This window comes from Nannizzia gypsea, genomic scaffold (assembly GCF_000150975.2).
Source record: "Nannizzia gypsea CBS 118893 supercont1.8 genomic scaffold, whole genome shotgun sequence".
Lineage (NCBI taxonomy): Eukaryota > Fungi > Ascomycota > Eurotiomycetes > Onygenales > Arthrodermataceae > Nannizzia > Nannizzia gypsea.
In genome coordinates, this window is record NW_003345194.1 from 528,232 (window position 1) to 541,078 (window position 12,847).

At 49.0% G+C, this 12,847-nt stretch overlaps 5 protein-coding genes across 5 annotated transcripts; 3 read left to right on the forward strand and 2 right to left on the reverse strand.

Annotated features, from left to right (window-relative positions):
- Window positions 1-3,824: 3,824 nt before the first annotated feature.
- Window positions 3,825-4,725, reverse strand: MGYG_08039 (hypothetical protein; the record flags this gene model as incomplete). The annotated part of the gene is made up of 2 exons (XM_003169820.1): window positions 3,825-4,081; window positions 4,125-4,725. The coding sequence occupies 2 exons, from the start codon at window positions 4,723-4,725 to the stop codon at window positions 3,825-3,827; spliced, it is 858 nt and encodes a 285-aa protein (XP_003169868.1).
- Window positions 4,726-5,225: 500 nt separating this feature from the next.
- On the forward strand, window positions 5,226-5,588 carry MGYG_08040 (hypothetical protein; the record flags this gene model as incomplete). The annotated part of the gene is made up of 1 exon (XM_003169821.1): window positions 5,226-5,588. The coding sequence occupies one exon, from the start codon at window positions 5,226-5,228 to the stop codon at window positions 5,586-5,588; it is 363 nt and encodes a 120-aa protein (XP_003169869.1).
- A 1,525-nt stretch (window positions 5,589-7,113) lies between these two features.
- On the forward strand, window positions 7,114-7,912 carry MGYG_08041 (hypothetical protein; the record flags this gene model as incomplete). The annotated part of the gene is made up of 3 exons (XM_003169822.1): window positions 7,114-7,490; window positions 7,596-7,663; window positions 7,800-7,912. 3 exons carry the CDS (start codon window positions 7,114-7,116, stop codon window positions 7,910-7,912), a joined length of 558 nt encoding a protein of 185 aa, XP_003169870.1.
- Window positions 7,913-8,770: 858 nt separating this feature from the next.
- Window positions 8,771-10,872, reverse strand: MGYG_08042 (hypothetical protein; the record flags this gene model as incomplete). The annotated part of the gene is made up of 2 exons (XM_003169823.1): window positions 8,771-9,750; window positions 9,867-10,872. 2 exons carry the CDS (start codon window positions 10,870-10,872, stop codon window positions 8,771-8,773), a joined length of 1,986 nt encoding a protein of 661 aa, XP_003169871.1.
- Window positions 10,873-11,480: 608 nt separating this feature from the next.
- On the forward strand, window positions 11,481-12,342 carry MGYG_09183 (hypothetical protein; the record flags this gene model as incomplete). Its single annotated transcript, XM_003169824.1, has 2 exons — window positions 11,481-11,639; window positions 11,935-12,342. 2 exons carry the CDS (start codon window positions 11,481-11,483, stop codon window positions 12,340-12,342), a joined length of 567 nt encoding a protein of 188 aa, XP_003169872.1.
- Between the last annotated feature and the right edge of the window lie 505 nt (window positions 12,343-12,847).

The following is a 12,847-nucleotide window of genomic DNA, read 5'->3' on the forward strand; positions in this document are numbered from 1 at the left end:
AAAGGATGATGGAGAGAAGGATGGAAAGATCAAGCAAATCGAGGGGGACTTTGATGGACATTTAATATCCCACGAGCCCGGGTATAGCAAGTGTGAGGGCATGCTGTTTTCCCGCCCTTCCGTTTTGCATTGAAAGAGCGCCGCCCGCCTATAGGGTGTTAGCGTTGACGAGGGTTGCCACAGCTAAGGAAAAGGGGGACTCAGGTTTCCCCACTGTTGCTTCCTCAGTCGATGGTTTGTTTCGTGCTGCCCGACTGGGAGTGAGCATAGTATAGAGTGGTATGGGTATAGTAGGCAAGATGGAGCGTTGCACTTAGTAGTAGCTTTGGAGCCTAAAGTTCGCGCCGGAGTGGGCGGACTTACAGGGGAAGCGAGCTTGCATCAGTCCGAATCCCAAGTAGCGTAGCGTGTATGGTATGACATGGGCCTATCCCATAACGGGGTGAAGCGCCGGGGTTGTTTTGGGCCATTCCCAAGTAGGTTTACGGCAAAAGCAACGAGCAGAACATCCTCCAAGCAGACAGCGGGCTTGCCATATCTCATAACCGCCGGCGGTCATGCATTGAGAAGCAAGGGGCCGAGTCTGCTGGTTTTAAGGGAGTGGATTGTTGCATGCATTAAGCACCCATCCACTGCATCTGGCTAAGTGCACAGGGCTAGGGGCAATTTTCTTGCTTTTTTTGTCTCTTCTGCTTATTTTTCTCCTCCAAGAGCGTCTCCTCTGGCTAAAATTAGCATATATGCGTCTCCATCAGGCGATTCACCGAGGTTAAATGCCGCTTCTGGGGGCGTAATTGGTTCAACCAGCAGTGAAACACTTGGGTTGAGGACGGAGGATGAGCATGAAGAGCAGAGACCGTCTTCGTCACCGCCAGCTGCGACGTCGCCCAGCGCATCCCCGACGCCGCCTGCCTGTAGGGAGTACTGTCATGACTCTCTACAGCCACGTCTCCCCGTCTTCCTGTTATTGTTGGCGGCGACGTCGCTGTCTTGTCGTTAAGAGTGACGTTGATGTTGATGTTGATGATGCGAAGAAGAAAAGATGAGGTCGAAGGGAAGACGTCGAAAGTTCCCTAAAGGGGATTGGTGACTAAGCATGTACTTCCAGCTACTTCTCGTCGCTTAGAGTTTACCGCGCAAACTCAGGTATACCAAAGTCGCCGCTAGCCGCTCATCCATTACGCCCTCTGAGCCAGTGAGGGCCCGGTTGTCGCTGTCGACGTCGAGCTGCAGGCGGGCGATCCGGCGGCTAGAAGATGCCTGGCGCACATCACAGGCGAACCGGTCGATTATCAGCTCCGCACATGATTATATTTTTTTTGTATTTCTGCTCCAGCTGGGCATAATTGGAACCTGATATTCGGTTCTGAATTGGGTGCCGCTACAGGTCGACTGGCAGAGGGGTGCTGTTTAGTTGCCTGGCTCCATGACGAGCGTGGCTTCTGGCTGCCGCTGCACTCTTGCGGAATCTCACGGGTGACGCTGCTCCATTCCGCATGGCTGCCCCTTTTTAGCGCCGGCCATCACTCCCCCACCCAACGAAGCTTGATTCTTAGCAGGTCTCATTGTGAAACTGCGCAGAGGGGAAAAGATACTGTTGGCTTGTCCTATCGCCACGCTCTCCGACGGTTTTTTCGCATGCCGCCTGTCAGCATATCGCCCAAAACGTCTGTCCAACTGTCCATATTCTAATTATTCTAACTACGCAATATGCCGCTGAGAATTACGACCTAGAGACGACTTTTGTTTCTCTTGAGGGTGCAGGATCTGGCAAAGGAAAAAAGGGCGGATGGCACAAGCGACCATTGATTGATTGTATGCCTAGCCCACGGAGAATACTCGCCACATCTTGCGATCGGTCGTTAGGATCTCGTATCCTCGCAGAACACTTCTTCCTCTCCACCGCTATGGAGAACACCTTCTCTACGAAGTGTCTAGCTCACAACCTCGCTAGAAGGGTTGGAATTTCCAAGGTTCTCGACTCGGCGTTTGAGCCACAGCAGGGAAGAAATCCTCTCTAGGTCTTGGATATACCTGATGCAACGGAAAAAAAAAAAATAACTCTCTTTCCCAGCTCGAGCGCAGGAAGTAGTTAGTTCATTCCTGAAACTTCTCCCCTTGTCCCTGACTCGGGGTAGATCAATGGGCCCTCCTGTGCAGTGGTTCCCAAAACCTTAAGCAGGAACCAAAAAGTCTTTCCCATCTGCCGAAGACTCCTAGCAAACACACCAAGTTGCCTAGACCTGTGCCTGTCCGCTATCTTCCTCGGGCGGACTTTCTCCGTACTGCAAAGCACGTTTCAACTAACTACACAGCCACGCGCGGAGGTCACAGCATTCTTTTTCACTTTACGCCGTACTCTAATCGTCAGAAGTACGCGAGTTAGGCGGGGGAGCTTACGCAGTACGAAGTACCTACTAGTTATTCAACACCGGACCGGGTTTGCTGGTGTAAATATTTATTCGTCTATGGTGTACGGAGTAACTACTCCCTATGGAAGTTTGAGGTTCGCTGCTAGATGGTCATGTCAACATCCACAAGAGAATCGCTGCAGTATTTCGGACACTAGAGCCAAAATAGGCCCCTGCCGAGGCAAGGTATTATTCATACACGTTATGTATATCTCCTTATGGTTCACCGGTCCATATTTGTGCGGAGACCTGGTTGTGCCTGGTAAAGAAGGCTCCCACGGGAGACTTTATCCGCAACGTTTACTTGGCAGGGGCAGAATTGCTCTTATTCGATACCCTGGTCGTCAGATGACATCCGCACATACATAGATAACTCCCATTTGCCCAAGCTGAGGACAGGATACCCAGCTTCGGTGTCGAGATATCCTGTTGATCGCAAGGTCTAGAAAGGGCGCCTCTCACTCTTCGAGGTGGACCGTTATTGCAGCACATATCTTCTATGCTGCCTGGGTTTATAAGGCTTTTCCGGTATCCCCGAGCTCCCCTGGATAGGTCTCGGCTGCAGACCCGCCATTCCAATAGTGCAAAGTAGCCCCCTCTTCTTAACAGAGTGATATATTGACCTGGAATACTCCTTATTACATCTATCTTATACCCATATATAAATAGATGGCCCATCATCCTCATTCTATCGAATGAGTTCCGCAATACCCTACTGCTTCTCTGACAGTCATTCCCGACTCAAAGGTATTTGTTGTAATGTCTGACACTGTACCACGAACTTTCCCCAAACTGCCGGTGTACCTAGAAACATAGATGCGCCCTTGCATGTGACCCAAAACCAAGCCATGGGTAAAAAGTGCATAAAAGCTCGCAGCCCTGACTCCTAGTGTCGCAGAGACCCCTGGGCCGCAAAATGTCGCACCGGCGTCTTCCAATCGGCCTTCAAAGGAATTCAGTTTCCCACCCACCTGTCAGCTTCGTCATTCCTTCCGCGATGTTCTCCATAAGCGGAAAAAATTTTTCCTCTCCGAACAGAAAATTCTCCGAAACTATTAGTTAATCATGTCAACATCAGTCAGATAAAGGGGCTTCCAAGTGGGCATTCGTGCAAGACAGTCATGGTGCCTAAGCATCCTTCGGCTTATGGCACTTTCCAACACAACAGACTCCTCGACGTCATGCCTTTTATGTGTTGGAAAAGTGAAGCTGCCATTCAGCCTTGCTGCTATGGAGTACAGTACAGGCTGTTCAAGGCGATACGAAGCAGTTGGAGAACGGCTCGAGACGCGTAATACTGTGCGGTGTGAGTACTTATTATTGTCCTTATATATCTGGAGACCCAACACTTCAAGAGAGAGGCGCATTGATATGAATGGGAGCAGGAGGAAATGGAGGGAAACGTCAGCTCTCTTAAAGACCACCATAATACGACATATGCATATTGTCAATCCACGCAAACTCAAGATCATACGGATCCATCATTTTCGGCAGCCAGTTTGGCCAGTCGTTCTCCCAGTCCGATGCATGTGCGGCGAGAGTATATTCCCAGTAACTAGGGTACCATCCAGCCTCCTCCCAGTCTATCACAGCGACTTCATACATTCTGCCTGTCCCACTTGTATTCGGGTTATCGTTCTTTTTGACAATGATATTCTTGCACTGCAGGTCTGCATGTGTAAATGTAGGCTCATGGCCATGGAAACTTGACACCAATGTTCGTCTCATAAACGCAGCTCTCTCTTGGCCTACGAGCCGCATAGCTGAGAATTATCGCCTCGTTCAAGTCTTCTTCCGTCTCAAATGGCCCGTTTATCGTTGGGTTGGGTTCCACGCTTTCAAATATCATGGTTCGGAAAGGCTGACGTCCGAGAAAGCCATAGCATCCTGGGGATGGCAGCAAGCGTAGTTCTGTAAAGTAGCCCTTGAGGGTTGCTACGATATACTCTTCTTCATCAGTGCTGAGTATTTCCCAGTACGTCTTCAGCGTTTGGCCCTCGATAAATTCCATGACCATGTAGTTAATCTCCACTTTAGAGTCAACATCTTCAATTTCGCCATCGTCCATGCTGTACAAGGCATAGATCTTTGGGACCCGGACACTGGTGAGCTTTCTGACAAAGATGGTATTTTGGCCCTCGGAGAAGGGGAACTGCACGGCCGGGCCATATTTAACGGCGTATTCATTATCTATTTGGACGATTTTGATATCCGCACGCTGTGAAAGAAGCGGCGCCGTATGAATCTGAGCTTGGGTAGGAGGAGGGCCAGGAAAGTCTGGCACGGTATACGGGATACCAACGAGTGTCTCCATCATTGCGCGACGGAGTATTTGGCGGTTGTGAGGGATACTCTCTTGGTCAAGTCCACTACCTCCAGCTATAAAATGGGCTCTGAAATGACAGTTAGTTGCACTCTTCGCTAGTACCCAGTATGTATATCTGGCTACACTCAGATCCTTGGAGTGGCTATCTTGTATCCAGGCAGGGTTTCGAGCGCTGTTCGCATGTCGAAAATCCAGTTGGTTGAAAGGTAACCAGCTATCTACCAGGTAGGTACCTAAGTTACTTGATGGGATTGAATATTGTGCCTGATTGCTCAGTTAACCTTAACTACCCGTTCACTAATTTTAACCTTGAAATTGATATGGTTCTATTGAAAGCGATATGATGGTATGGAATGTTGAATTGCATATGGGCGCTAAATCATTGGATGTCTGTGTCTGTCTTGACAATCATTGCTGAATGTTCAGCGCTGGGGTACCCGTTTTCCATTCTCTTGTGACCAACCGTTTTCTAACGTCACTGCCATGACATGGGACCGAATACACTCTACGAATCAACTGGTGGTCATGCTAAATCTATACGGATACTCTCTTCAAGCCCTCCCAATTTATCTCCATTGCGCCCTCTCCACCCTCGAAAGGCACAAATTCCTACAAGCTCCATTATTTTTACCCTTGACTTGTCCAGGTCTTTCAAAGGGAAACAGCTGATTGGCACTGTTGGTATCTTGAACTATCCGGGCTTCAAAGATACTCGCCGCTCTATTCCGCCCCCAAAGAAACAATGCTATGATACGGTCAAAATCAACACAAATGAGCCTCGGTATGCTTGTCAGGACTGGCTGGATGACGCTGTGAAAGCTTCAAGACCAGAGGATTTGAAGTGGGTTTGATGAGAGCTGGTACTCAATTTGCGGATAGTTTTGGCACGGGTACTGGTTTTTCGTATGTACATGTTTTCTCTTTTTTGCCGATGTGTCAATATGCGTATCAATGTTTTGTCTCATTTCGAAAAAAATTCATTCCATAGTTATCAACTACGATCTGTGACTTGTTCAAACATACTCCTCTGATATAATGGTAGAAGACAAACCGTTGCTATACACGCCAATCAGGCGAGAGAGCCAGTTAAGTCTATGCAAGTAGTTACAGCGGAGGGCAGCCGCACCAAAGAAATATCTTTGCGCAATAACTACAAGAAATGGTTAACTACACGATATTGGGTATAACATGTTGAAAGGAATACAGCAGTGAAAGCGTCCCCCAAGAAATAACCCTCGACAGGCATACACAGCATCTTATCCACAGCTCCAAGATAAGTTAGAAACAGAACTCGATATACAAAGGTTGTCATATGCTGTTGTCCAACCAACCTATCAAGAGATATCGGATATATCATATGTGAACTCTATATTCTTACTTCATGATATGAATGACAGGTCAAGTCCCATGAAACCACGGCACAGAGTATATCGAGTAGCCTACGGCTCGGACAACGGACGACGAGGCCACCACGTCCTCTTCATCGAAATCAACCGAACTACAGGCGGATACATTTCTACAGGACTCTCTCCACCAGCTTCCATTTCGAGGTCAGGGAGAAGAAGGAAGAGCCAGGCGAGACCGTATCGTTTAAGGGCCAAGAATCCATATGTACTGTAGGAGTCCTGAATTACTTTGATTTTAAAGACGCGTGCGCTTCCATCCCTCCTCCGAAAAGGCAGTAGAATGGCGTGGTGAAGATCGATCTGGACGAACTAGATAACTATGACTGTCAGAACTGGATAGACGACGCGGGTATCTGAAGTGATACCACCGTTTCCTGTCATCAGTTTAATTGCTAGGGATCGTAGCTGCGCATAACTAGCCCACAACCCACAATATCAAGCATGCCTGAGGTACCAAGATCTGCTTCCAGCCCCTTAGGCTCTTCGGAGTTTTGAACTGTGATCAGATGTAACTGCAAGGGCGGGCCATATCCTTCCACAGAAACAACCATCCTAGCTTTTCGTTTCCATGGAACGATCTACAGATATCAAACAGGAGTTACCCCTGACTAGCTAACTAGGATACTACCACGAAAACTATATATCGCATGAACAGTAAGTCCAACAACAAGGGGGGTAGCATGCATGCCTCTCCAGATTCAGATCCAGGTACAGATCCCTCGTTAACTCAAAAACGCAATGGTGGAAGGCTATTCCGTCTCTACTAACTATACGACGTGCATATCTGATCACCTCCTGGTCCAAACGACAGCTCACAAGACAAAACACGGACAGCCGAGCGAGGGGCTCTAGGAGCCGAAGAAACGCTGGACTTCTAGGCTAGCTAACTAGTTAAGTGTTTAACAAGGTAGCTAGCTATGGAAGTAGAAAGTCAAGTCCGTCTCTGTTTGCCGGCAGAGTACACGTAGAGATGCATGCCAGGCATGTCCTTCCATGCGCTCAAGCGCACAGGGTGTCAAACAAACCGTACATATGTACCCCCGAGCCATCCCTTGACGAAGCTCTTTGTTGTATGCCGAGCAACGCTGATGGCAAAGTCGGCAGCACATCAGCTCATCAGGTTGACTCGCCTTGTTTTCCCACCGGATCTCCGGACAGGCCGCCTGCCATCTTCAGCATGAAGGAGACTATCGGCCGGTTGGGGAAAACAAGTCCGGCCGCTCTCAAAGGCAATTCCCCATTTCGTGGCCTTCTGAGACTTTTGCCCCTTGCTGGTGAAGTGTTTGCTCTAGGCCTGTGCTTCGGGCAAACGGGCCAAGGGGCGTGTTTTCAATCACGATATGATCTGTACGTAACGTCTGGGGCTCGGCATAGGCCAGGGTAGCGAGAACTCTGGCGAGACTACGGGGCCAACTCACGGTGTTCTGATCCTCTTGTCTCCTTTCCCGATAGGTCCGAGTTCTGGCCGTCTGTGGGCAGAGGCGTGAGGCCATCCATGACCTTGAGAGGGATGAAAGGAGGTGTGGGATGAGATTCGGGATATGGATGCTCCCCAGACCGAGGGTAATTCTACGAACTGTTCCCACCTGTACGCGGAGACGAGGAACTCGACAAGGTTCGCCTGCTTAGCAATTGATCTTGTATTTGGTCAAAAAGGACAAGACACCATCAGCCAGGCTGGGCCGGAAGAAGGGGACCAAGCAAGAAAGCATGGGCAAGGGAAACTACGGGAAGCCATGGGCAAAGATAAGAAAATGCATGACTATTAGAAAGAACTAGACAATAAACAGGGTGAAGTCCTATATCAAACAGGAGTAAACATTAGAAAAGAAGTGCGACGAATGGTAAGCAAGAACTTTGACCTTATAACACTTTTTTTTGTGATCAAAAACAGTAAATCAATTACAAGGCAATTGCTTTTGGGGAGTGCCAGGGCGGTTTATTCCTTTCCTGTTGGTTCCCTCACATAACACATAACTGGTTGCTTTTCTTTCATTCTTTTTCCTATCATTCAGTTAGTCGGCGACACTCGAGGCGCTCGACAAATAGAGACAACACACACAAATCACTAGATAGACAAGACTCGTTGATGGAGTATATGTAGACAGCGCACTGCACATGTGGGTATAAACAACGGCGTCACAACGGTAGAGTTTTCGAGAAGGGCGGGACGAAGGGGTGGATAGAGAGTGGCAGATTATCGTTGTGTTCGTTTATACCGGTGACATGTGGTTTGGCTCGTTCATTAGAACACTCACAAAATTCGGGCATATGGATGACAGTGTAAACAAAGAGTAGACGAGGGGTAGGGAGTTGGTTCATGAGATCATTGGTCATTATCGTAGAAGATGATATGACATGGCTGAAAAGAACTGGAGGGGAAACAGGGGCAAGGCAAGGATAATAATGTAAGTATTCAACTGAATATCGAAAAAGTCAACTCTGGCACTGACATCAAATCGGAGAGATGAGGAAGGAGGAAAGGTGTGGCGGCAGTGTGAATGTGTGCTTGTGTTGGTAATGATATAGCAAGCGAGAGTGGAAAGTAGATGGTTCATTGCTATTTTCATCGGTGCTTCCTTTTGGGTCAACTTTCATTGTTCCATGTTGGAATCCAGTATGCTTCTTCAATAAGCAACAGTGTTCCTCCTGCTGCGGTGTGAGTCGACCAGCTTTCGCCGGACGGCCTCACTGCTCAGGTATGTGCTTGCCTGTCTCTTCCTCGTCGGAGTGCGGGGATTCGAGCGTTTAAAGGCACTAGCAGGCTGAGATGGAGAATTTGCGGGTAAAAACTCCTTGTGATGAGGTAGTCGGATCAGTGCCTGGTATCTATTATGATTACGACGGAACGCAGTGACAATGCCGCGATCAAGGTGGTTAAGAAGGCGCTCAGCACTGCTTGCCTGAGTGGGAGTCTGATCGTTGTCTGCGGCAGTACCGGACGGGCGCCGGGGGGTTGGTGTTAGACAGCCGATGGTAGATGCAGCAGCAGGAGATGTAGGTTCATCCAAGTCGTCGCCTTCGTCATCAGACGAGCCGTCGCCAAAGTTGATGAAGTCATTAACGTTAAGCATGGCTTCGCTGTCATCCTCCTCTTCATCGTAACTGGCATCCATCGAGTAGCGGTTGGTAGGATAGAATGCCTCTGGAGGGCCCATGACCTGGCCTACCGAGTCATTGCCCAGAGCGCTCATCATAAGATTGGCGTTGGAGCTTAGCATAGGGCTCATGTCGGTGTGACGAGGAGATACCAGTGCATCGGTATCACTGTCATCGATGTTGTTCATCGTACCGGTACGGGGCGAGTTGTTGGCAGTGTTAACTAGACTACCAGCAGCGGATTCGAGCCAGTCATGGCGGGAAGATGCATATGGAGGAATGAGGATTAGCTGCCTGCCGTTGGGAGCAACAACAGCAACGGGTTTGTGCGGATCAGCAATGAAGGTTCCTCTCAGAGGTCCTCGTTGAGGGGGGCAAGAGTCAGCCTTCCCTTCCTCTCCGTCTCCGGAGAGCGAAGCACTCGACTCTCTGCGGAGAAGGGACCTGGGATGGGTGATGGTAGCCAGAGGAAGGTAATCCTCCTCATCAGTGGTTTCGCCATCATCAGCTGCAGAGTGTAAGAGATGATAGTCAGTCATGAGAAAAAAGAAACTAAAAAAAAAAGAAACGATAAAAAAAAGAACGGACTGATCTGCTTCACGAAAGAAGCAACAAGGAACCTACATTCGTAACCGCTCGAGCTTCCTATCGAGTTTTCGGATTCCTCCACATGATAAATGTTACCAGATGGCAAATCACAGAAGTCACTGTTGATAAACAGATCATGGGAACTTCGTGTTCGCCCGGGAGTCGAATCCGTCTCGATCATACGTCGTAGATCAGGATCAAGTTGATCCTGATGCAAGAAGTCCGGAAGCAATTCATCTTCATCGCTAGATTTATCAGAGTCGGACGAGTCATCCGTCTCGAAGTGAACTCGCCGTTGAACAGGGGTCTCAGCCGCCTCACTGGCCAATCCTGTATCGACGGGATCACTGTGGCCTCCAGCCTGCATGAGAAGATGCTCATCATCGAAGAAAGAGCCAGCAGAGTAGAACGGGCGGTGCTCAAGGTCATCCAGCCCTGTCCACTCGTCTCCTCCACTGACACTCCCAGCCAGCCTGGTGAAAGTAGATCTTTCATTTTCAGACTCGAGAATGATCTCTTCTTCGATTTTCTCTAACATCAACTCTTCATCTTCACCATCACTCACTTCATCAACGCCCTGATAATCATCAGAGTCGTCAGAATCATCAATTTCTCCAGGGCTAACGGAGCTGACGGAGCTGACTGAAAGTACATCGTCTTCGTCGTCCTCGTCAGCAGCAGCTTGCTGACGCTTCAGCTTCCTATCCTGCAACAAAGAAATCCCCCCAGTACGCCCCGTCTTATGGCCAAGTCGTTTCTTGCCACCATAAGACGGGGCAAATGCTGCTGGGGTGGAATCTTCATCATCATCTTCACTCGAGTCCCCGCCGTCTTCGTCGTCTTCATCCTCACGACCAGAATTCATGTCTTCACTCGATGAGTCATCACTCGAGATAGAAGGCAGTGTTCTGCGTTTGTTGTTCTTCTTCAGCCTAAGCTTGAGCTGTGGCGAGCGGGATTTTCCGCTGATCGTTTGGCGGCGTTGCTTCGAACGAGACATCGACGACGATGACCGTGCGGTCTTTATTCCGGAACGACCCATCCTCGGCAACTCGTCCTTGGTTGTTTCTCTTTCCCTGCGCTGTCAATGTTCGGAGGGAGGTAAAAATTTTTCCTTTCTGGTCTCAAGATTTAAAGTTTGGAGGTGGGAATTTATATCTTGTCAAATGAACCTCTATATGCCCGTTGGAATAGGCAGGAGAGGGTAAGAGTATATAGTATCAAGGTACTATATCCGGTTGTATAGAGTAGGAGATGGTAATGGCTCGGAGTATGGGGAGAGAGGTATAGTATAGATGTAGAGTTGTGGTGATGGAGGGGTTTTTTTAGAAGATGGCGAAAAACGGTCGAGAAAAAAAAAGCGGCGTCACTACGATAAATAAATTGCAATCAAGGGGGGCAATTCCGACGCACGAAGCAAGGGTCGTCGAAAGAGTTATCTTCAAATACCGTCGAGGTCGATTTGGTAGAATCTTTCTTCTTTCTTTTCTTGTTTGAGCTCGTTGGACTAATCTCGGGCTGGGGGGTCCCTTAGAGGGTACGATGCCCCCCCAGCAGGGAGAATTTAGAGTCCAGCGACAGCCATGACGGCAAGAAGAGAAAAAGGGCAATCGACGATATTTGGTATGGTGCTGGGCTCTGTGTCTGTGGATGGGTGCTTGTCTGCGAGGAACGACGCTGCTTGCTTGTCGTGAAGTTGGTGAAGTCGAAGTTGAAAAGAAGAAGACGAAGAAGCAGAAGAAAAAGGAAAAGCAAACGCAGGGACCACCCTCTGCTTCTGCTTCGGGCAAAGATCGGCACGACGAGGCGGTCGGTGACGGAGGAACTTAAACCCGGAAATTTTTCTGCCGCGCGGAGAGTCTTGGCGTGTGTTTCCCCTTTCGGAAAGCGGTGATTGGTCAGCCTCCCCTTCACCGTCTTTTTACTGCCGGAAAACTTATCTCCACGTGACTCCTCTTTTGCCGTCTTTGCTTTTTGATATCAGCTTCGACTTCATGCATCAAAGGACAAGGAACACTAGTACAAGTTACAAGACGGTGGATGGGCCGACCTGACAGTCATCCACAGCCCTTTTAACTACGATATCGCCCTCGCAGCCTGATAGCATCTTCACTATTTCCACCTTGTCAAGAAGGCCGGCCAGCGAGATGCTGTTTCCATGTTGCAGGAGACTGACCAGGGGCCCTGCAAGTTCAAGCATCAGGTCCTGTCTGGGGAAACTGGCGCGAGACATGTTACTCGTTCCGCCCGGTACGGGGCTTTTTTTACACGCATCATTTACCAGTTACATAATGGTACAGACCAGGCCAGGTTCAACACCCCCTCTGCACTCCGAGAAGCATACATCACATTCCGTGCAGCCTTTCCCCATCTACACGAGCCCGCGCGAATCGATGACAGGTTCCGTTTGGAGGAAAAAGAGGGTAACGAGCAAGAAAGAGGATACTCTGTTTTTCGTCTTCCATGCATGACTCCAACCGGAGACGAAGGCTGCCAATTTAATCCACTGTGATAGTCCCACAGTATGACTGTAGTATACATGCTCCGTACACGGAGATTGAGATGGAGGTGGAGCCTTTCGCTGCCTTTTCCGCCTTTCTTTTGCATTTCCACTCCTACTAACCGCCCGTGTTTCTCGATCCCTTGTCCGACGAAGCTGGATTGTAATTCCATCTGCTCCATGCATACGATACGTATGGTGCGAGAGAAAGAGGTATGTAACATGGGGCAAGGATTATGGCTGCGATGACGATAATGATGTGCATAATGAACTGGATCCTGCTACTGAGATGTGGGATGAATAACATCGCTGGCCATACATCGACAGAGAAGCAGTTGCTTGTTTGCAGTCTACGGAGCTATGAGTACGCAGGATCACTTCACATAGACGTCATAAAAACCAAACACCTGACACTAATTCTGTGGACTGGGACCAAAAAAAAAAAGCTAAACGAGGAAACCGCACACACCCGATCTTACTTCTATCTCTCGGTCTCATCTCGGGATGGAGGTATGCA